At 54.1% G+C, this 23,916-nt stretch overlaps 1 protein-coding gene across 3 annotated transcripts; it reads right to left on the reverse strand.

The window, feature by feature from the left end:
• Positions 1-606: 606 nt before the first annotated feature.
• Ttll1 (TTL family tubulin polyglutamylase complex subunit L1) lies at positions 607-23,348 on the reverse strand. Of its 3 annotated transcripts, none has more exons than XM_069999711.1 (12): positions 23,250-23,348; positions 21,430-21,544; positions 19,316-19,432; positions 15,850-16,058; positions 14,674-14,854; positions 14,384-14,518; positions 13,670-13,778; positions 12,235-12,378; positions 8,371-8,457; positions 6,033-6,196; positions 4,511-5,086; positions 607-1,395 (listed from the first exon to the last, which is right to left on the reverse strand). In XM_069999711.1, the coding sequence occupies exons 3-11, from the start codon at positions 19,426-19,428 to the stop codon at positions 4,957-4,959; spliced, it is 1,272 nt and encodes a 423-aa protein (XP_069855812.1). In that variant the 5' UTR covers positions 19,429-19,432; positions 21,430-21,544; positions 23,250-23,348; the 3' UTR covers positions 607-1,395; positions 4,511-4,956. The 3 variants fall into 3 exon arrangements, with proteins under 3 accessions (XP_069855812.1, XP_069855814.1, XP_069855813.1); XM_069999713.1 differs by lacking the exon at positions 23,250-23,348 and adding an exon at positions 23,112-23,129; XM_069999712.1 differs by lacking the exon at positions 23,250-23,348 and adding an exon at positions 21,823-21,844.
• Between the last annotated feature and the right edge of the window lie 568 nt (positions 23,349-23,916).

Here is a 23,916-nt window from a genome sequence, read left to right on the forward strand (position 1 = left end):
GAGAAAGTGGCCTTGAGAACAGCCCTGAAGCCAGACTCAGGCGATGGGAGGCCACTCAAGCCAGGCCCAGTCAGCTGGGGAGGAGGCAGAAGCCTGCCAAGGAGCAGCCCACGGGAGGACACAGCTGAGTCCAGCTGCACTTCAGAGCCTGAGCTGGGCAGGGTCGAGCGAGGGACCACAGAGCAACGCTGTGTCAGCTGCTGCCATGCGGCCACCTGCCCATACACCTTCCTTCCTTCCCCACTCTGTAAGGTTCCTATGGCTGCTAGAAAAAAAAAAAATGGCCAGAAGCCAGGCATTGGTGGCTCACGCCTGTCATTCTAGCTACTCAGGAGGCTGAGATCTAAGGATTGTGGTTCAAAGCCAGCCCAGGCAGGAAAGTCTCGGAGACTCTTACCTCCAATGAACCACCAGAAAACGGGAAGTGGTACTGTGGCTCAAGTGGTAGAGCCATCTCAGCCCACACCTCCAGCGCACCTTGAGCTGAAGAGCTCAGGGACAGGGACAGGCTCAGAGTTCAAGCCCCACACTGACAGAAAAAAAAAAAAAAAAGCCAGAAATACAGTAGTTAAGAAAAAACAGAAATTTAATCTTTCACAGTTCAGGAGCCCCAAAGTCCAAACCTGAGTGCGCACAGGGCCCTGCTTCACTCCCAGCACCGCTTGGCTTGGGGCTGCATCCCGCTGGCTCTGTCGTCATCTTCATCCATGAGACCTTCGCTGACATCAGTGTCTCCTTTTTATTTGCTGGTTGCAGGGTTTGAACTCAGAACCCCGTGTTTGCTTGGCTTGCCTCCTCAATTCACTTGCCAACAGCTGGCACGCCACCACTTGATCCATGCCTCCTGACTAGCTTTTTGTGGTTAATTAGAGATGGAGTGGTCGCACAGATTTGTCTGTCTGAGATGCCTTCAAACTGTGATCCTGCCATGTCTCAGCCTCCTGATGAGTAGGGAGGAGTACAGACGTGAGCCACTGGCGCCCAGATTTCTGTCTCTTCTTCTTGTAAACCCAGGATTAGGTCAGGATCCCCTCAAAGGCAAGGTGATTTGAAATTGAGATCCTTAGTTGCACACACAAAGGTCCTCTTTCCAAGGGCACAATGAAGTTCTGGACAGACATGAAGGCTGGTCTTTTATTTTGGACACTAGTCAGCCCACAAAACCTGAAGGTAACACTGACCAGAAACTGACCCAAGAGGTATGGATGGAAGTCCTGGCTGGCATGGGGGACATCATGGCTGTGCTGATCAGGGTGCCAAGTGCTCCAACAAAGCATCTGCTGCTATCTATGTGGCCAGCACCGGGGCCAGCTTCCTGTGTCCCTGTGCGGCAGGCTGTGGTACCAGTGAGCCCAAAGATCCAGGCCCGTGGCTCAATGGGACCTAGGTAGTCTCCTGCAAGACAGGATTCCAGAACGCAAGAAGCTGCAGCCACGGCTGTGCAAGCTACCTGACCACCCTCCAAGGCCCCCTGGAGGCCCCACCTGGCCTGCAGCTTCCATACCCCTGCCTCTGTTCCAGAATGTGCTATAAAGATCTACCACCACCACTGTTTGTGTGTGGTATGTGTACGCCATTAGGGCTGACACACTTGAGCCACAGCTCAATGTCCAGGTTTTATCTGATTAATGGGAGATTAAGAGTCTCATAGACTTTCCTGACCAGGCTAGATTGGAACCTTGATCCTTAGATCTCAGCCTCCTGAGAAGCTAGGATTGTAGGCATGAGCCACCAGTGCCTAGCCAATGAATTGGGAATACCTTATTCCATAAAAACATTATTCTTGGAGAACATTCAACTTGAAAGCATGGACACTACATTATAGTTAAGGCTGGAAAAAAACAAAAACAAAAAGGTCAGAAAATGATCTACCGTGCAAATGGCTAAAGCCATGCAAAGGGCTTCCTGAGTAAGAATCAGGAAGCAAAATGCACAGATGCTGCCGTGGGCGCCCGCAGGCCTCAAAATGCCCTGGAGCTCGGTGTCTGCCTAGGCCACGCCCATAGGCTGGCGGGCCACGTCCCCACAGCAGCTCCCCAACCCCTCCATGGTCCCCGTGGACCAGAGTGTGGGGTCACCGCAGGGTTGGGGCTACATGTGAACACTTCACCAACCCTGGGGACTCAAGTGCATGAGTTCATGCTGGGAAAAACAAAATCTATCCCAAGTAGTGCAAATGACCAGCCGGGGCAGGTCTCAGGCCACAGCCCACACACTAGAGGAGAACCAGGGAGGGGACAAGAACACCATCCCAAAGAGGTGGCCACTGGGTCCTGGGCCAGGCCGTAGCAGCGCTGGGCCCTGGCTCCTGGCAATCCTGGCTTCCTCCCTGCGTGTGCTCCAATGGAGCAAGGAGGAAACATCTGCCCCCAAACATGACATCGTGACAGCCACCATGTGACACAGAGCACGCAGAGCCTGACCCGCCTAGCAAGCGGCCTCCCCCCCCCCCGCCCCCAGCATCCTCGGAGCGGCCAGCACAGCCAGGGCGTCAGCCCATCCCATCCAACGAGGGTGCGCAGAGCCGTGACCCCAGGACAGGTGGAGGAGTCAGGGGCAAAGGTCAATGGACTCAACTTTATGGAGGCTGAGAGAATGGGGCTGTGGCTGGGAAGGTGGCTCAGGAGTAGAGTGCTTGCCTAGTATGCATGAGGCCCTGGGTTCGAGTCCTCAGTACCACATACACAGAAAAAGCCAGAAGTGGTACTGTGAATCAAGTGGTAGAGCACTAGGCTGGAGCATAAAGAGACTCAGGGACAGCACCCAGGTCTTGAGTTCAAGCCCCACAACCACCACCACCAACAACAAATGTAGCTTGTGCTGACTTTGGGGAAAAGTTAAGACAAGCCCATTGTGAGTGAAGAAGGCCAGGAGATGGCTTGTCTTTTTATTCCCCAGCGAACAAGACCCCAAGAGCTCACGGACAGGGTAGGATGCAGCTAAGCAGTGCAGAGCTGGGCCTCAAGCTTGAGTGTGACGCAGGGGTTCAGTTTCAGACCTGCCATCAAACAGCGCAGAAGCCAATTACCGAGCATGGCCTGCGATGGGCATCCAGATCACAGCAGGATGTCAGGACTGGCCGTCTCCAGATTCTGGCCAAACATCTCTCACTTTACATCGTACCACTTGCATTGAAAGAGGCCTTTCCCTTAAGCTGGCAGTGAAATGTCATTAAAAGTGAATGCATGAAGCTGGGAAGGTGGCTCAGTGGTAGAGTGTTTGCCTTGCATGTATGAGGTCCTGGGTTTGATTCCTCAGCACCACACAAGCATAAAAAGCCAAAGTGGTGCTGTGGCTTAAGTGTTGGAGTGCTAGGCTTGAGCTGAAGAGCTCAAGGACAGTACCCAGGCCCAGAGTTCAGGCCCCACAACAATAACAATAACAACAAAAAAAGTGAATGCATGAGGCTGGGCTCACACCTAGCCACTCTGGATGATGAGGTGTGAGGTTCACAGTTCAAAGCCAGCTTGGGCAGAAAAGTCCTTGTGAGACAGTTTTCGTTTTTGTTTGTTTTTTGGTCAGTTGTGGGGCTTGAACTCTGGGCCTGGGTGCTTTCCTGAGCTCTTCAGCTCAAGGATAGCGCTCTATCGCTTGAGCCACAGCGCCACTTCTGGCTTTCTGGTGGTTATTAGGAGATAAGAGTCTCATAAAAAAAAAAAAAAAAAAAAAGAGTCTCACAGATTTTCCTGCCCAGGCTGGCTTTAAACCGTGATCCTCAGATCTCAGCCTCCTGAATAGCTAGGTGGCATAAGCCACCAGTACCTGAACATCCTGTGAGACTCTTATCTCCAAGTAACCACCAAAAAACTGGAAGTAGAGCTGTGGTTCAGAGTGGTAGAATGCTAGCCTTGAGCAAAAGAGCTCAGGGACAGTGCCAAGCCTTGAGTTTAACTGACAAAAAATAAATAAACTACACACATATATGTATAATATATACATATATGTATGTGTATATATATATATATATGTATGAATATATGCAGCCCAGCATGGGTAGCTTACATGTGTAATCCTAGATACTCAGGAAGCTAAGATCTGAAGATCAAGGTTCGAAGCCAGCCTGAGCAGCACAAGACAGTGAGAACTAGATCCTGTTACCAACCTAACAGGGGAGGAAGGGGGTTTGGAGATCATTTCCAGGTGTGACTGAAGCCTGGGTCAGCAGGTGTCAGGTGACGATGAGGCGGGGCTCTTGCTAGGAGTCCCACTCCCACCACCCTCCAGGATAGTCCTGATGATGCCCTGTCAGTCTGCCTGCTAACTCACACGCTTCCAGATTTCTCTGTGCACCCTGGAGGTACACACACACACACACACACACACACACACACACACACACACACACACACACACACACACACACACACACACACACACACACACACACACACACACACACACACACACACACACACACAGAGGTCCAGTCCCCGCTGACAGCTGCCAACCACGGTGACAAAGCCAGACGCTGGTGCTGCAGATGCCCCGGGCAGCACCTCTCTGTGCTCACCTGTGCGACCCTCGTCCCAAACCCGTGTGACAGGACAGCTTCCCGGGAGCATTGCACAGGAGACTTCTGCAGACAAATGCCCGATTTCTCCAGAATCAGGGGCAAAGCACTTCCACCAGATTAAATTTGTTGCTTTACCCTGCAGGGTCAGTCTCTGTCAGGAAAGCAGATCACGTTTTGGGACCTGTTAAGTTTAGTGCCAAATTTAAGAACTGTGCCGGCCTGGGGCTGTGACGTCACCGGCTCCAGCGTGGCTGTGTCAGGGTGCCACTGCATGCCTCCCAGAGGAGCGAACTCCTTGGCCCTCCACGGAAGTGCCTTTATTAAATAATTATTTACAGGGCTCAGGAAAGGAGAAGCATTCTAGAAAAAGGAAGCTTCAAAATAGGCCTCCAGCAGGGCCAGGCAGGGCTGAATGAGCAGTTCTGGAAGGGCTGGGCTGGTGTTCACTTCCACGTGTTGAGGATGGTCCTCGAGTCTCTCAACCGGCTCCCTTTGGGCCCCTGGGGCTGGCCCTGGCGGCTTCTGAGCTCTCGGTCAGCGGTCCCATCACCCTGGGCCAGCTCCTCGTCGTACCTGCACACAGACAGTCTCAAGCACGGCACCAGGAAGCTGCCTGGCCCAGCCACTTGAGCAAATGGCTGCTGTGGATGGCACAGTGCCTGGCAGTGACCCGAAGAAAACACAGACAAGGCAGCAGTGAGGAGCAAACTAACCACACTCCCCCAGCCCCTGGGGAGATGTGTGTCAGTGACCTGCACATGAGTCATGTGACTGATCCTGCAGCCTGAGGCCGGGGTCCGAGCTGGGGATCCACAAGGCAGTGGACGCAGACACAGCCTGGGCTTCGCTGGACTGGAGCCACAGAGCCCTGTCTGTCTGTCATCTCTCTCACTGCAGTGGACATCTCCCCCCTTCCCTCCAGGTCCTGAGGACAGTGAGAGGTCACTTGGGGTAGGCTCAGCGAAGGAGCCATCTTTGCCCACAGTGATCTCCCCCCAACTTCTGACAGAGCTGGGATGCGGAGGACACAGGGTTAACACCAGGCTTTCAGAGTCTTAATTCAGAGCTCTACGGCTGAGGCCTATGGAGGGCAGTCTGCTTGAGCTTAGGGCTTGGGTGGTGTCCCTTCGCTTATTTGCTCAAGCCAAAGTCTGTTTCCAGGTTTTTGGTGATTAACTGGAGAGAGGAGTCTCCCAAACTTTCCTATCTGGGCTGGCTTTGAACCATGATCCTCAGATCTCAGCTTCCTGAGTGGCTAGGATTACTGGCCGCCCAGGCCAGCGGTGCCCGGCTCCCACCCCATGCTGTGTGGGCAGCCTTTCGGCATGGGGATGTGACCAGTGCTTCTTAAACAGTTACTAAGCAGAGCAGGTCTGGTGGAGCTCCAGAACACTTTCCTGCTACCAGGGCATTGTGCGTAGACTCATCATGGAGTGAAACACTGCCTAAGTGAGTCCACACCACACACCGAGAGAACCCTCGTGCCTCAGCCTGAAGCACGGGACCCCTGCAGACTTACAGAATCTCATAATTGCCAAGCACCTCCTTCGGGGGGGACTTGTTCCACTTGCAGTCTGGGATCTCGCCGTTGGGGACCGCGATGTTGAGGGTGTCATTAATCAGGTTGTACTTGAGGATTCGATCATTGGCGGTGCTGGAGGTGAGAGACGGGGATGCATTAACCTGCGCGAGAAAAGAACACACTTTTCACCCTGGCTGACTCTGCGAGGCGGACATGCACTCTGGTGGGGGGAACGTGGGCCGCCAGGCGCGTCATGGGCAAGAAGCTGCCACTGGTCATGTTGACGCAAGCACCTTGCATGGGAAGCATTTTGGGTTACTTTTATTAGTTCTTAGTTGAAATGTCAATATTTAAAGACCTGATCAGGACTAGGGTCTCACGCATTATGAGTCAGCGTTCATCACAAATATAATTTGTGTTGTGTGTGTCAGCTCTGTCCTAAGGACTCTGGTGACCCTGATCACACAGCAGCGTGAGGCTTGCTGGAAAGGTAAAGGGCTCTGTCTTGTGGGAAGATTCAAACCTCCCCAGTGTAGCCGGCTCCAATCCAACCAAGGCAGCCAATATACGGAGAGGTGGGGCCGGCAGGCCTCCGAATGGCTGAGCAATGCCGGCCACAATGTGGCCAAACACAGACACAGCTCTAATGCCCTTGGTCAGCTGCTGCAGGCCATGAGAGATCAGAGACAGCGGATCTATGAACTGCACAGGTTTCTCCCAGTTAGATGCCTCTGTGTGTGCGAGCAGAGGATCCCTTAACACTACCACTCTCGTATTCCACAGTGCCGAAATTCTTACTGGGACTATGTGAATATGGAGAGTTATGACCACATTAGAAATAATGGTCTGGGGGCTGGGAAGGTGGCTCAGTGGTAGAGCGCTTGCCTTGCATGCCTGAGACCCTGGGTTCGATTCCTCAGCACCACATAAGCAAAAAGAAAAAAGCCGGAAGTGGCACTGTGGCTCAAGTGGTAGAGCGCTAGCCTTGAGCTGAAGAGCTGAGGGACAGCGCCCAGGCCCAGAGTTCAGGCCCACGACCGGACCCCCTCCCCCCCCCCCAAAAAAAAAAGAAATAATGGACGGGGCACTGGTGGCGCACACCTGTAATCCTCATTACTCAGGAGGCTGAGATCTGAGGATGATGGTTCAAAGCCAGCCCAGGCAGGAAAGTCTGAGAGATTTTTATCTCCAATTAACCACAAAAAATAAAAATAAAGATAAAGCTGGAATTGGAGCTGTGGCTCAAGGGATAAGAGAACTAGCCTTGAGCATAAAAGCTTAGGAATAGTACCCAGGCCCTCACTGCTAGGATCCTAGGTCACCAAAGAAAGCTTAAGTAGAATTCAAATCATTCTACTTAAGATGCAAGAAGAGAAAACACAAATATTTTTTATCTACTCTGTGCCCAGCCAGCTTGACAGTGTAACAAATGCCTGGAGACACCGCCAGGACCCAGCTTGCTGACTGACAGCATGGAGACACCACCACCACCAGGACACAGCCTGCTGACTGACAGCATGGAGACACCGCCAGGACACAGCCTGCTGACTGACAGCATGGAGACACCGCCAGGACACAGCCTGCTGACTGACAGCATGGAGACACCGCCAGGACACAGCCTGCTGACTGACAGCTGGCTCTCCCAGCATCCTGCACGGCTTCCTGGCTTGGAAAGGGACAGCAGGCCCTGAGCTGTCCAGATCCACATGAGCGTGGTGAGAAGACAAGTGTTCAGAGCAATGACAGGTGACGAGCTTCATTCTCACAGTCATGCCAACCCTGAGCGCTTGGGGCCTGCGTCTCCTCTGCAGGGCTTCGGCTCACCTGCCGAGCACTTGGCCAGGTGGGCTGAAGTGTGAACCACAGACGGGTGTGTAACGCCTGCCAGCGTGGCTGCCAGCAAAGGCCCAGGCACACAGTAGGTGTACACCTTGCCCCTTCTGGCACAGTCACCACGATGCCCTGACTAGTCCCTGATGCAGGCCGAGCTATGTCTTCCCACGGGCTGAAGAATAAGCATGCTGCCGCCGCCGCCCAGGGCGTCAGAGGCTGTGAGCTTTGTTACAGATGGGAACAAAGCCCCCACAAGGGCTGGTAGCCCTGCAAGCCAGGGCACCTGAGCCACCGAACTCATCCGGAGCTGGACCACAGGCCCTCCCGGCGGCTGGGCCCGCGGGAGATGAGGGATCGGGAGCACATGGATCTCCACCATGACACATGGCCACGCCTGAGCACCTGTGCCTGCCTTCTGTTGGGCCTGCGCCAGGCTGCGCGCTGGGCCGTGGTGGAGGCAAGGGGAGCGGCGGGTGGTGTGCGGGGTACAGAGTGCAGTTACCTCGATCAGCCAGGGCTTCAGCTTGTCATCAATGATGATGTCGTAGCCGTAGCATTCGAAGCAGTGCTTGTCGTTGTTCATCACCGGCTGAAGAGAGAGTGACCAATGGGTTACATGGCAGTGTCAAAGGTCAACTCCCTGGAGACCAGCAGGCCCCACCTACCAAGCCTGAAGCAGCCAAAACCGGTGTCCCCACATCCTGCTTGTCCCTAACAATGTGACAAGGACCTCAGAGGGCACGGTGCAGCTCCAAGCGCAGGGGCAGCTTGCGCACACACACACTGTCCTCCAGGCTGCTGACCAGCCCTCTGGGACCTGAGTGACACATTACAAACCTGTTTCCAGTGATAAAAATTCATCTGCTTATGGAATCTTTAGCTCCCACTTCCTGCTTGGCAAATAGGAAATGTTTCCCTCTTTTCCTTACTTTTTTCCCATACTTTTTCCTGTCATACTGAATAAGTCCTTGCCAAAACATTTCAGGGTAATAGTAAAGCCCCTTTATAAAGCATCCTGGGGGCGGCTGGGAAGGTGGCTCAGTGGTAGAGTGCTTGCCTTGCATGCATGAGACCCTGGGTTCGATTCCTCAGTACCACATAAGCAGCAAAAAGCCAGAAGTGGTGCTGTGGCTCAAGTGGTAGAGTGCTAGCCTTGAGCTGAAGAGCTGAGGGACAGTGCCCAGGCCCAGTGTTCAGGCCCCATGACTGGCAAAAAAAAAAAAGCATCCTGGGGCCTGATTGTAAACACCTACAGCAAACTGAAAAACAATGAAAAGCCTCTCAAAGCTTGAAGATTCACTAGTATCTGCCTGAGCCTTGGAAATTCCAGATTTCTTAAATGTCTTCTGGTCCCGACTGAAGCAACTTGCCAACTGAATTTCCTGTCAACCAAACCCTGTCACCTGAGTCAGGTAGGAAAGCGACCTTGTGGTCTCCCTTTCCCATGTAGAGCATGGGTCGGCTGAGCATGACGCTGCTACAGAAATGGACAACAGAGGGGCTGGGAAGGTGGCTCAGTGGTAGAGCACTCGCCTTGCATGCTCGAGGCCCTGGGTTCGATTCCTCAGCACCACATAAGAAAAAAGCTGGAAGTGGTGCTGTGTGGCTGAAGTGGTAGAGCACTAGCCTTGAGCTGAAGAGCTGAGGGACAGCGCCAGGCCCAGAGTTCAGGCCCCACGACTGGACCCAAAAAAAAAAAAAAGAAAGAAATGGACCATGGACCCTCCACCAGCAAGGGACCAAAGTCACTGGGGGAGATGAGGCAGGGTGGATTAGATGAGGAGGCAGGGAAATTAAATGATATTTAGCAAGTATCAAAAGGGCTAGACTCTGACATCAGAACTAGAAATAAGCGCAAACCACAGTTAAACAAGTAACACCACACCTACTTCGACATGTGAAAACAGCAGACATACAAGGGAGGTCTAAATTGGTGTTCTCTTTTGAAAAGGTAAGAAGCTGCAAACTCTTCCTGAATGGGTAAGAGACAGAAATGAAAAGCATATTTGGAAAAATAAAGGCCTCAGCTGGGCACGTGGGCTCATACCTCGAATCCTAGCTACTCAGAAAGCTGAGATCTGAGGGTCACAGTTCAAAGCCAGCCTGGACAGGAAAATCCACTACACTCTTTAACTACCAAAAAGCCAAAAGTGGAGCTGAGGCTCAAGTGGCAGAATGCTAGCCTTGAGCAAAGAGAGCTCACAGACAGCGCCCAGGCCCTGCGTTCTAGCCCCAGGACTGGCACCAAAAAAAAAAAAAAAAAAAAGCCTCAAGGTTATTTGTGTTTTGGATGGTCCGCACCTGTCTTACTCACCCCAAAACGCTGTTAGGTTAGGAGCTGCTGGATGCATAACTATGTGTCTTCACCCAGCTCAGGATGTAGAATGACTGCAGATGGAAACCGCCATTTTAACTCCCATTTTCTGCACAAGAAGCAGAAGTGTTTCTCTACTTCCCCTCCCCTCTAAATTCTCCCTGATTCGTCTTGCTATACTAAAATAAACTCTTGATAAAACTTAGTTTGTTTAGAGTTACTGAATTTCCTCTGTAATTTACCATTTCATTTCACCCAAATATACTTTAAACATTTTTCCGTCATCTGCTGGCAGTGCAGATTCCTGCCCCCCCGCCCCCCCCCTCCACCTCCCCCACCCCCCCAGCCTGCCCAGCCTCCCTGGATCTGAACCCTCAGTAGTTTTGCCTCCCAGGGACTCCTGCACCCCGAGCCAGTGAGTTCTACTCAGATAGTAAGGCTCTTTATCCATGAATGGGCATTAGACCACATGTTACCGCAAGTGGTAGTTCTCAGGGGGACCCAGGCTGGACTGCGCTTCCCTCCTGAGTTGGACAGTTTCCTCCTGGAACTCACAGGGATTGCATTTCCACCGAAAGCCTGGAGTCTACACCTGCTAGTGCTCAGGTTCTGTCCCAGAAAAGCTGGGCAGAGCAGCAAGTTGCTAAACAGCCTCACTTGGCTCAGCTGGCTCTCCGGCTAAGCATTCTGCCCCTCCCCTGAGCCGCGGCCCCCAGTTTCTCTGTCCCCTGTTCTGGATCCAGGGCCTCCCAGGTGGTCCAGAGCCCACTCCACTCCCCACACAGGCCCCTCTACACACCTGTTCCGTGTCTGCCTCCACCCGAGCTTCTCTGAAGGCAACACACTTGGTCAAAACCAGGCAACTAAGCATATGCAAAGTATTCAAGAACTGAGTGAGAGTGGTGCCTCACGCCTGTAATCCTAGCTACTCAGGAGGCTGAGATGTGAGGATCAAGGTTGGAAGCCAGCCTGGGCAACCAAGTCTGTGAGACTCTTACCTCCAATTAAGTACCCCAAAAAGCCAGAAGTGGCATTGTGTCTCAAGTGGTAGAGTGCTAGCCTTGAGCCAAAAAGTTCACAGACAGGACCCAGGTACTCAGTTCAAGATGTAGCACTGGCACAAAAAATTAATAATTAATAATAATAAAGATTACACCTCTACATGAGCTGTTAAATTAGCAGCATCCAGTTCTTTCTTTTTTCTTTTGTCAGTCTTGGGGCTTAAACTCTGGGTCTGGGCGCTGTCCCTGAGCTCTTCAGCTCAAGGCTAGTGCTCTACCACTTTGAGCTACAGCGCCACTTCCAGTTTTCTGGTGATTAATTAGAGATAAGCGTCTCACAGACTTTCCTGCCAGAGCTGGCTTTGAACCATAATCCCCAAATCTCAGCCTCCTGAGCAGCTAGGATTACAGGTGTGAACCACTGGGCCGGGCTATCTAGTTCTTTCTGATCAGCAAATTAACCTGTTTTCGGAAAGCGTGGGCCAGGACCTGGGTGGGGGATGGTGAGCCTCTCCCTTTCTGCCTTTGGTCACGCCAGCTCCCTGAGCTTTCCAGCCTGCCACAGCAGCCATGCAGAGAAAGCCATGGACAGCAGGCAACCTCTGGGCCACCTCACCTTCCCAGGTCCTCGTGAAGTTAGTTGTGGGATATGTTGGCATCCTAATCTAGGTCCTAATCTAGCTTCCTGTACCTGCACTGAGTAGCAGTCACAGGGTGCGGGGGGGGGGGGGGGGTCCAGCTCTGCTGCGATTTACTCCAGGCCTCTCCACATGGACGCCTTGCTCCACTGCTCCCCATTATGACGTCACCAGTGTCTCAGGGGTTTGGTAACACCACAGTGCCCAGCTTACCGCGAGGTGCCCGGCTGGACCTGCCTTCAACCCCTTCCTAAAACCCTTGATCCCCTGGTGGATGCCGGCAGGGAGAATGTGAAAATGGAGATTGTCACTAGAGAACGGCGCATCCCCAGCTCCTAAACAGTCCCGGCAAGCCAGCGGCCAGCTGCGCACAGCCCCCCACACCCGCACAGGGCACAGGGCACAGCACTCACCGCCACGGCCTTGAGGGACTGCACGATGATCCAGTGGATCTCATCGAACAGCTTGCTCGTCACCTCCCTGCCGCGCGTGCTCTCCAGGTACAGGCGCAGGTTGCTCACTGTCCACTTGCCCCCATGGATGTGGTTGTAGTCCTCCTGGAGAAGAGAGGCCCCCACCCAGGCATCGGCCACCAGCTCTGTCCCCCCCCCCTTCTCTGGGTGCTGGCAGAGGCCTGGGCCCCTGTCCTGGGGAGGCCTGTCGCTTACTACTGGAGTTCCACAGGCTGTGTTCCGCCCAGCCAGTCACAGCACGGAGGCTCTTGGCCTTTACCACTTTGAGCCACAGTACCACTTCCGGTTTCCTGGTGGTTCATTGGAGATAGGAGTCTCATGGACTTTTCCTGCCTGGGCTGGCCTTGAACCATGATCCTCAGATCTCAGCCTCCTGAGTAGCTAGGATTACAGCTGTGAGCCACTAGTACCCGGCTTGAGCATGTTTTTGCCTTAGACTATTTCTTCCGTGTGTGTGTGTGTGTGTGTGAATTGTGTGTGTATGTCAAACACATTTTGTACTTCTTCCGTGTGTGTGTTGTGTGTGTATGTTGAACACATTTTTGACTTACACTACACTATTTCTTGTGTGTGTGTGTGTTGCTACTGGGGCTTGAATACAGGACCTGTGTGTTGTCTTTGAGGAAGATGTCCTTGCTCAAGGATAGTACTCTACCACTTGAACCACAACTCTATTTCCAGCTCTTTGCTACCTAATTGGAGATTTCTTTTTTTTTTTTTTTTGGGGGGGGGTCCAGTGGTGGGGCCTGAACTCTGGGCCTGGGCACTATCCCTCAGCTCTTCAGCTCAAGGCTAGCGCTCTACCACTTGAGCCACAGCACCACTTCCGGCTTTTTTCTTTTTGCTTATGTGGTGCTGAGGAATCGAACCCAGGGCCTCATGCATGCAAAGCAAGCGCTCTACCACTGAGCCACCTTCCCAGCCCACCTAATTGGAGATAAGAGTCTCATACTTTCCTGCCCAGGATGGAGCTGAACTGGGATCCTCAAATCTCAGCCTCCTGAATAGCTAGGATTACAGGCATGAGCCACCAGTGCCCAGCTTGATTTGAGATGGGTTTAGGGGGCCATGACCCCACAGGAGGTCAAGGGGTATCTGCAATGTGATTCTCTCTGTTCACTAACACAGAGCCAGGCTCAAGCATTATGCCTTGCCCAAGTGACAATGCTAGAAAGGTGGGGCTTGAACCTTCCTTCTCCGGGAGTCCCCACCCTACTCCTCCTATACCCCAAGCAGGTACCTGGCAACACCTGCTGCCCTGTGCTCCAGCCCCTTCTGTGCCTGGCTTGAATGTGGTCCCTATCTACCCATCCTCTTGTAAAATAGGAAGGCAAGCCAGCCGGACGCTTCTACGCACTCGGGCGAAGCCACTCACCCCGTGCTTCTGGATGGCCACATTGGTGAGGTGGACGAACATGTTGTCCAGCTCGCTGGTGCTCGGGGTGTACTTCACTGTGCAAAACCGGCAGAACCCAAGCTTATACCTAGGGGAAATTCACACGGATTCAAATGATACACAAGGAAATCTTCCCCTTCGTTCTTTAAACATGTATCTTTAGAAGCTTTTACTCAAAAGTAGGTCTCACTATATGACCCAGATGGACCTCAAACTCACAATCTTCCTGTCTCTACCTCCCACGTGCTGGGCCTATGGTGTGCACCACCATGCCTGACATTCTCACAAGATTGATATTTAGCTGGGTGCCGGTGGCTCACGTCTGTAATCCTACCTACTCGGGAGGCTGAGATCGGGAGGCTGAGGGCAGGAAAGTCCCTGAGACTCTTATCTCCAATAAACCACCAGAAAATCAGAAGTGGCGCTGTGGCTCAAAGTGGTAGAGTGCTAGCCTTGAGCAAAAGAGCTCAGGGACAGTGCCCAGGCCCAGAGTTCAAGCCTCACTACTGACAAAAAAAAAAAAAGAAAAGGAAAAAAAAATAGACTGACATATCCATCCAGGCTAACTGCTCTCCTTTCCCCAACACCCACCCCGTGCAGGCCCTGTGCATGCCCTGCTTCGCTAAGTCATTAAACCTCATAGTGGCACCAGAAAATGAGGATGAGAAGAGAGGCACGGCCCTGGGCGCTTACATGTAGCAGCGCAGAGGGCGGTACGTGGACACCAGGACATATAAGCGCAGGTCAAACTTCCGGCCACCGATGAGCAGCGGGTTGTTGATGTAGAGTGATATCACATAGGCTTCCTTTGTGGACTGAGACACAAACCTGTACACATTAGGGAAAGCCGCCATGAGATCGCAAAGCATACAGCGAAGGCCTGCTGGGTAAGAAGCCTTGACAGGAATTAGGGCTGTGTGTATTGAGCTCACTGTCCAGATGGCGCAGGAGCCTGGTGGGCAGGATGGGGTCTGTGGACTCACGAGGACGTCTTGCTGTCCCGGGACCACTTCTTGATCTGTGACAGCTTGTTAATGAGAAAGATGCCCTTGCCCTGGGCTTTGCCGCAAGGTTTCATGATCCAGGTGCTGGATGGGCTCTTCCTGAACTCCTCCACAAACAGGTTGTAGTCGGCCGGCAGCATAAAGGTGACGGGCACGAAGTCTGAAAGTCAGACACGCCCCGTGCTGGTAAGAAGCCACTCAGTGATGGCCAAGAAGAGAAAATGCCCAGTGCTGGTGGCTCACGCCTGTCATCCTAGCTACTTGGGAAGCTGAGATTGAGGATTGGAGTTCAAGACCAGCCTGGGGAGGAAAATATGAGAGACTCTTATCTCTAATCGACCAGAAAAAAAGCTGAAAGGGGAGCTGTGGCTCAAGTAGTAGAGTGCTAGCATTGAGTGAAAAAGCCAAGCAAGAGTGTGAGGCCCTGGCTGGGAAGGTGGCTCAGTGGTAGAGCGCTTGCCTTGCACACATGAGGCCCTGGGTTCAATTCCTCAGTACCACTTAAGCAGAAAAAGCCAGAAGTGGTGCTGGGGCTCACGTGGTAGAGTGTTAGCCTTGAGTTGAAGATCTGTGAGTGCAGGCCCAGAGTTCAGGCCCCATGAATGTCCAAAAAAAAAAGTGTGAGTTCAGATGTAGCACCAGCATAGGAGGAGGAAGAAGAGGAGGAGGAGGAGGAGCAGCAGCAGTAGCAGCAGCAGCAGCAGCAGGAGGAGGAGGAGAGTGATTTTGCTTATCATCACTTCTCACCCGGCCCAGCAGCTTTGGTAATAAGTCTGCTGTAGATCCTACTTTACTCCACTGAGCCCTGGTCTCTGAACTCTCCCCATGCATAGGTCAGTCCCCATGGGGACCCAGGAGCCAGGCCGGCACGGCTCCCACTGGGCAGATGCTGAATGGAGACCAGAGCTGGGAGATGCCAGGGACAGGGCGCTTCCTGGAGTGACTCAGGGTCCTGGGCACTGAGCACCCCCTGCTCATCTCCACGCAACTCCAAGATGCTCACACTCAGCTGCCACACCGATCTGGCGGCCCTGCCCACCCCGCTGGATGCACCTGATGAGACACAGGTGCCACAGGCCCCACCCAGCCCAACCGCCTGGCACACAGGCGCCATCTGGGCACCTCCCGCCTGAGGGCCCCAGGGAAGGCACAAACCCAGGTAGAGGTATTTGCCATTCTCATCCTTCTCGGCCAGGGGGCTGCCCTCCTTCTCCAGCTCCTTGCGGTATCTCTTGATGTTCTTCACCATCAGGTCCTTGCGGGTCAGCTCATAGTGGTTGGGAAAGTGGTTGACGATCTGATCGTCCGATAGCCGGTACCCCGTTTCCACGCTAAACACGTTCCGGATGGTCTGCACGCTCATCCTGACAGCGAAGCACAGGGGATGAAGCACAAGTCCCTGTCTTTGTGGTCTCCTCAGAACCGCCCCCCCCTTCCACGCGCCCACACCATTACCTGCCCCAGCCCTGGGCTGTGGGCCCACAGAGACCTTACTATGCAGGCAGGACCCAGTTTTTCTATTTTGTTTTCTTTTTCTTTTGGTCTGGTCGTGTGGGGCCTGAACTCTAGGCCTGGGCGCTGTCCCTCAGCTCTTCAGCTCAAGGCTAGTGCTCTACCACTTGAGCCACAGCGCCACTTCCGGCTTTTTTCTTTTTGCTTATGTGGTGCTGAGGAATCGAACCCAGGGCCTCATGCATGCAAGGCAAGCGCTCTACCACTGAGCCACCTTTCCAGGCCCTCTATTTTGTTTTTGCACTAGTCCTGGGACGTGAGTTCAGGCCTGTCCCTGAGCTTCTGTGCTCAATGCCAGCACTCTACCACTTGAGCCGCAGCTCTACTTGCAGCTCTTTATGTGGTTCATTGGAGCTAAGTCTCACAGGCTTTCCTGCCAGCTTTGTACTGCAATCCTTGGCTCTCAGCCTCCTGAGTAGCCGGCATGACAGGTGTGAGCCCCCCGGCGCTGGCTCGGGCTCTTTTTGCTTTGGTTATTTCTCACTTTTTGCCCAAAGGCCAGCCTGGGACTGTGATCCTCCCCGTTATGTCTCCCTGTAGCTAGGACTATCACGCCTGGCTTGTTTGTTGACATGCAGTTTTGATGGCTGATCTCAAACTACCATCCTCCTGACAGTCACCTCACAAGTAGCTGGGATTACAGGAGTGAGCCACCATACCAGGTCCCTTATTTTATTATTTTTTGCAGTGTTGAGGATTGCACATGCCAGGTAAGTACTTGCTCTACCACTGGGCTACCTCCCAGACTGGAAATGGATCCACTGTCCCAACCCACCTCAGTCCCCAATGACCCCATAGGAACAGGAAAAACATATGAAGGAAGGGCCAACAACAGAAAGGGGGCTGCTGATTTGCAAAACAAAGAAGCTTGGAGCTGGGCAGCTATGGCTCACACCTGTAATCCTACCTATTCAGGAGGCTGAGATCTGAGGATCACAGTTCAAAGCCAGCTCTGGCAGGAAAGTCCTTAAGACTCTATCTGCAATTAACCACCAAAAAGCTAGAAGTGGAACTGTGGTTCAACTAGGAGAGCACCAGCCTTGTGCAAAAAAGCCAAGCAAGGGCTGGGAAGCGGTACAGTGCTTGCCTCGCATGCATGAGGCCCTGGGCTCGATTCCTCAGCACCACATAAGCAGAAAAAAGCCAGAAGTGGTGCTGTGGCTTAAGTGGTAGGGTGCTAGCCTTGAGCTAAAGAGCTGAGGGACAGCGCCCAGGACCAGAGTTTAGCCCCCACGACCACCAACAACAAAGAACAAGCAAGAGTGCAAGGCCCTGAGGTCAAGCCTCAGTACCACAGAGTCACAAAAAGGCCTCTCACTCAGTGGGCCAGGTCACCCTCAGCTCTGTCCCAGCCCTGAGCCAAGCGGCAGAGCTGCCGGAGGAACACCAGGCTTTTCCTGATTTCAGGCCAGTGAGAGTCAGAAACTCTCCCCACTTGGCAGTGTGGGAAAGTGAGAAAAACCTCAGGACTCACAGAATCCACAGGCGCAGTTTCTACAGGGATGGCGACCTCACCCTGTGTTCCCCAGCACATCCCAGACCGTGCCAGTGCATCCAAAGCGTCTGTGCAAGATCCCCTCACATTCAGCGATCGCCTGTCTCACTGGTATCACAGGTAAGGGAGCAGTCATTCTTACAAGACTCCATTTCCCATTAACCACCACAAAGCTACAAGTGCTCCTTAGGAGCTGTCACTTTTGCTCAGTGTTCAAGTTTCCCTAATTATCTGGCAAATCTTTTTGCAACCTGCGTGGCTGCGTGGCGAAGGCTCACCCCTCTCTTCACTCATGCGTTCTCCCTCTCCTATTTATTTATTTATTTATTTTGTCAGTTATGGGGCCTGAACTCTGGGCCTGGGCGCTATCCCTCAGCTCTTCAGCTCAAGGCAAGCGCTTTACCACTGGAACCACAGTGCCACTTCTGGCTTTTTCTGCTTATATGGTGCTGAGGAATTGAACCCAGGGCCCCATACACGCAAGGCAAGCAGTCTGCCCGAGCCACCTTCCCAGCCCCTCCCTCTCCTCTTTTTTTTCCCTCCCCAAGTCCTCCCCAGCTGCTGTCAGCCTCGAGGAGGATTTTTGAGTTCAGGGAGATTTGGGGTAAAGCTTCAGCCCTCTAATGCAGAGGTCAGGAGTGGGCCACATGACCTGGAGTCTGTTTTTGGAGTCACCGGTGATAAGTAAGTACCACACAGGGCAGCACTGCTCAACAGAAATAAAACATGAGCTACCAAAGAGCCACCTGTGCAACTGTAAAGTTTCTAATAGCCACATTCGAACAAAAATCCAGCCAGATGAGAAGTCAGGCAACATCCTCACTGTCAGAAGGTTCTTAGCATCATGAATCAACAGGGAGCATTGCTTATGCCTGTAATCCTAGCTACTCAGAAGGTTGAAGATAGTGGTTTAAAGCCAACCCTGGCAGAAAAGTCCCAGTGAGACTCTTATCTCTAATTAACCACTCAAAAACCAGAAGAGGCACTGTGGCTCAAAGTGGTACAGCGCTAGCCTTGTGCAAAAGAACTCAGGGGCTGTGCCCAGGTCCTAAATTCAAGCTCCAAGACCAAAAAAAAAAGTCTCTTTCATGCCAGGCTGGCTGCAAACTGCGATCCTCAGATCTCAGCCTCCTGAGGAGCGAGGATTACAGGCATGAGCCACTGGTGCCTGGCTATACGGATTTCTTTTTTTTTGTTTTTTGTTTTTTGTCGGTTGTGGGGCTTGAACTCTGGGTCTGGGCGCTGTCCCTCAGCTCTTCAGCTCAAGGCGAGCGCTCTACCACTTGAGCTACAGCGCTACTTCCTATACTGATTTCTTTTCCTACCAGATACAAGTTTCTGTTGGTGCTTGTGGCTGGTTTATGGGAGAAAAGCAAGAGGAGCACAAACCCCTCCCAGCATCCTTCCCCGTCCTTCCAGATGCTGCCCCGGGGGTGGGTGTGTTGGGCCCCATCCCACTTGTTGGGCTGTAACACTTTGGACTTGGCACGATCAGGAAGCAGCCAGGATGAAGAAGGGATGATCACACATGGACAAGGCACAAAGCCACCACCTCTGAGAGCCTGGCCCTTCACGGGGCTGTACTCCTGAGGCTCAGAAACACAGGCAGCTTACCAGTAGAAGTTCCAGTCCTCGTTTTCGGTCACTTGGATCCATCCTCTCTTCTCAAAGTTGTTGATCAGCACGGACTTCTCGATGTCAGTGACCCACTTCACTCGGCCTGCCATGGTCCTGTGAGAGATGAGGCTCTGCATGCCGACAGCCCACTTCCCTTCAGTCCCGACACACAAGGCCAGCACGGGCCTAGCCCCTGTGCACGCCACGCCGGCAGCGGCTTCCACCTAGCGCTACTACACCCGGGGCCCTGGCAGTGTCTAGGGGTGTCCTAGTGGGGATTGGTGCTCCTGGCTTCCAGGGTATGAGGCCAGGACACTGCCCATCATGCTCCACTGCGCATGTGCACCCTGCCACAAATCCTCCTGCTCCGAACGTCAGCTGTGCAGGGCTGAGGACTGGTCAAGAGATTCCCACAAACATCCCGGCAGAATGTGGGGTGATGAGGCTAGAAGCAGAACAGACCCAGCTCAGAGTGGGCAGAGGGCAGGGCTGGGGATCAGAGCCTTGAGCTCCAGCCCCGTCTGCCCGCATGCCTTCCTCTCATCGCCTCACCTCCTCTCTTGCTCATGCCAACCATGATCAGTGACTACAGGGTGATCTTCCACGTGGTTCTAACTTATTCCTCTCACAGAACAAGCGCTGTGGTCCCCCCATGCTGCTTCTCCAGGTACATCTGTCATTTCTTTTCCCGTGCCCCCTCGGCTCTTACTGCCCGTGCTCTCTGCCACCCTGGGGCCTTGGCACATGCTGTGCATCTTTTCCCTTGCTTTGCCATGCTGAACTGCTCATGTGCCAGCACAGATGAGGCACAGGCTGTGGACCTGTGACCCTCCACACCAGGCACTTGGACCGTGGGCATCCACAGTCCTGTTGCGATGGAGACCAGGGGAGCTGGCTTCTATCTTTGCTGATATCCGCCTGGGTCCAGCTCTGTGCTTGGCTGGTGGTAGCTGCTCAGTTCACACAAATCGACAGAAGACAGCGCCAGACTGTCAGTTCGACTGTGTGTCTCTCAGATAAGTGGCCAACCTCTCTGCATCTGGTTCCTATTTTCCTCTTTGAACCTTTTTTCCCTTGAAAAAGCCTGATTTTCCAGGGCCAGGCTCTGCCTGGCTTCCACAGGGATGGCTGTGTTCTTTATTCTCCCCTGTCTGATCTCATCTGAAGGGGACGGCTTGTTTACCAGGGACTCCAGGAGCTTGAGGGTCTCTTTAAGGGAGGCCCCTCCTCAGGTGTGCCCCAGCTCACCTGGGGGAACAACAGGGATGCAACAGCCTGCCTGGCCTCACATAGTTGTTTCCCAGCCGGAGAGGCTGATGCCACCCTGGAGGAAGGTGTGGGGTGGGGTGCAGCGTGGCTGGGCCCTGAGGCCTGGCTGCACCACTCACTCTCTGTGTGACTTTGAGTAAGCAACTTAGGAGTTCTCATCTGTACAGTTGGGCTTGGATGAGGGCTGGGTCGGCAAGCAGGGAGGCCCTGAGGATGAGACCCGGCTGGAAGAAAACACTCAGGAGAGACTCTACAGTCCTGCCCCTCCCAGGGAAGCACAAGGTCAGAGGGAAGGAGCCCCTGTAAGAAGCTGACCAGGGGCTGGGAAGGTGGCTCAGTGGTAGAGTGCTGGCCTTGAGCTGAGGAGCTGAGGGACAGCGCCCAGGCCCAGAGTTCAAGCCCCACGACCAACAACAACAAAAGCAGCAGACCAGGGGCCCTGCGACCGGAGGCACACCCAGGCGACCAGTTTATGGGGTAACACAGAGTCTAACCAGAGTCACCCTGCTTTTGTGATCAGAAATGCCACTCGGTTCACAAAAACATCAGCAGTCACCACCCCGAGACCACAGCAAATGCACCCCAAGAGCCGACCCCCCACGTTCTGCAGACTCACGTCCCAAGCAGGGGCCAAGTACCCACATGCCCCACTCAGTGCACGGTGTCAGTGTGAGCAGAGGGGAGAGGAACAATTCCGGCTGCCAGGGACTGCTCCCCCAGCCCGGCACGGCCGATGCGGCCACATTCCCATCCTCAGATTACAACGCAGGAAAAGGAGCCCTGAAAAAGGCCAGCTCCTCAGGCCTACCACCAGCTCCTCGTCCCGGCCACCTTGTGCTTACCTGTCACTGAGGCCTGTCACCTGTCACGCCAGGCTGCAGTGACCATAGGTCCCTCTGGAGCCACCGGAAAGCACAGGCTCTTTCTGTTCCACCAATGCTCACCTCTGGTCTCTCCCTGAAATGAAGTTGAAACACCGATGAAGGGGCCACAAAATGCCACCGGTGACACAGAACCAAGAGATGAACAATTTTATGAATGGGGCAGAACTGGACCTGCCTGCCATGTAGGATGGGGCCCTGCACAGAACAGATATGCACAGAACAGGCTCTGAGAAGGGATAGAGTGTGTCTCCACTCACGGGCGCCAGCCCCCACTCCTTTTCCCACTCAGGCCCTGCTCACTGCATGTGTTATCAAGGCCCACAGGACACCAAAGCCAGGAGGCTCCCTTACCTTACAGAGCCCTCCAGGCTCCATGTGCCCCCCAGAGGTTCATGTTTCACAAACGTAATCCCCAACTCCATAGCAGTGTGTGGAGGAGGTTAAGGAACAGAGGTCAGGATGATGGTATTAGTGGTTCTATAAGAGAAACTTAGCCGGGGTATGGTGGCTCATGTCTGTCATCCTAGCTACTCAGGAGGCTGAGATCTGAGGATCATGGTTCAAAGCCAGCCCGGGCAGGTAAGTCCATGATTCTCTTATCTCCAATGAACCACCTGAAAACCAGAAGTGGTGCTGTGGCTCAAGTGGCAGGGCGCTCGCCTTGAGCTGAAGAGCTGAGACAGTGCCCAGAGCCAGAGTTCAAGCCCCATGACCTACCAAAAACAAAAAACAAAAAAGAAGAAGCTGCATTTAGAACAGGTACATGAACCAAGAGTCCAAATTTCCCACTGTGGAAAACCAGGTTGGCTCTTCCCCAGTCCTAATATGCAAAGCTCTTTTCTGTAGAAGAGTACATAAATATTGGATGATGTCAGACTGCTTTATTATCTTCTCCCCAAAACCAGAAAAATGGGTGGGGTTCAGGGTCCTGTGCAATGAATTGGACATATCATTTTCTTCTGGGTCACACATTGGAATTGCAAGTCACTGGTTCAGCCATTTTCAAAACTGAGCATCAACCCACAGCCGGTGGCTCATGCCTGTCATCCTAAGCTACTCAGGACGCTGAGATCTGAGGATCGTGGTTCAAAGCCAGCCTGGAGGACAGAAAAGTCCATGAGACGCTCATCTCCAATGAACCACCATAAAACCAGAAGTGGAGCTGCAGTTCAAGTGGTAGAGTGCTGGCTAGCCTGGAGCAAAACAGCTAAAGGATGGCACCCAAGCCCTGAGTTCAAGCCCTAGTACTGGCGCGCGTGCAGGTGCATGCACACAGGCACGCAGGAAATGATGGCTTCACAGGGTGCGCGAGCTCCCGGCCGCCTTGTCACCGTGCCTCTCCCCGTCCCACTGGGTGACAGTCACGACCCACTGACCCTTGGCCGGTCTCTTCGCCTGCACAAGGACGGGACACTTCCACCATCCATTCCTCCAATCCCCACCGCACACCCCCAGCCGCGGGTGGCCTCCCGCCCCCGGGAAGAGCGCGCAGGGCGGGGCGGCTCCGCACTCCCGCCCCGGGCTCTCCGAACAGGTGCGGGACGCCCGCAAAAGATGCCCGAAGCGACGGCACAGCTGGCAAACGAGCGGGAGAAATCCGAAAGCCCGGGATAAGCAGTAATAAGAGAAAGACCAATTACTGTAACCGGAGGGCGGAGGAGGAACCGGGCGCGGTGACAGCGAGGCCGGCGGGGAGCGGGGCGGAGGCCCGCGCCCGCGCATGCGCGCCCGCCGTCACGGGCGCACGCTCCCCGCCGATGGCGGCGGCGTTGCCTCACCTGCGGGCCGCCCCGCCAGCCACACGACTCCGTCCCAGCCTCCGGCCCTCCCTGGGTCGCGCTCGAGGAAGGTAGCCCGCCGAGGGACAGCGCTCCAGCCTGAGCGCGCTCCACTTCCGGGGCGGCGCCATGGCAACCGAGGACGCGCCGGGTGGCGCCGCGATTCCTTCCGGGGTCAGGTAGCGGGCTCTCGATCTGGGAAAGGCCTGCCGTGCTCGCTGGTTCGGCGCCCCGAGGTGAGGTTGGGAGGGGTCCGGGCGCGGCGTCTCCCGCTGGGAGGCGGGGCTGCGGGGCGCGCCTGCGCGGCTGCGGCGGCCCCGGCTCCCCGCGCGCCTCCGGCCGAGCTCGGCGGGCGGAGGGGAGTGCCGGGCTGGCGGCGCTTCCCGCGCTTGTCGGCTCTAGGCTGGTGCTCTGCCACTTGAGCCACACCTCCGCTTCTGGCGTTTTGCTGGTTAGATGGAGATAAGAGTCTCACGGATTTTCCTGCCGGGGCTGGCTTCGAACCGCCATCCTCAGATCTCAGCCTCTAGAGCAGCTGGGATTACAGGCGCGAGCCACCGGCTTCCCACAAGAAAGGTCCGTGAGACTCATCTCCAGTTAACCAGGAAAGGGCCGGAAGGGGAGCTGTGGCCCGAATGGCCGAACACCAGCCTTGAGTGAGAAAGTA

The sequence above is a fragment of the Dipodomys merriami genome, unplaced genomic scaffold (genome assembly GCF_024711535.1).
Source record: "Dipodomys merriami isolate MVZ:Mamm:240054 unplaced genomic scaffold, mDipMer1.0.p SCAF_55, whole genome shotgun sequence".
NCBI classification, from domain to species: Eukaryota; Metazoa; Chordata; class Mammalia; order Rodentia; family Heteromyidae; genus Dipodomys; species Dipodomys merriami.

What these genes read in the sequence shown, in the direction of transcription:
- Ttll1 (XM_069999711.1), bottom strand. Translation starts at nt 19,428, where the DNA reads ATGGCAGGCCGAGTGAAGTGGGTCACTGACATCGAGAAGTCCGTGCTG. An exon ending in CGGGACAGCAAGACGTCCTC is followed by an intron (nt 14,519 to 14,673) that starts GTGAGTCCACAG and finishes TAATGTGTACAG; the next exon opens with GTTTGTGTCTCAGTCCACAA. An exon ending in TGAAGCCCTGGCTGATCGAG is followed by an intron (nt 6,197 to 8,370) that starts GTAACTGCACTC and finishes TTTCTCGCGCAG; the next exon opens with GTTAATGCATCCCCGTCTCT.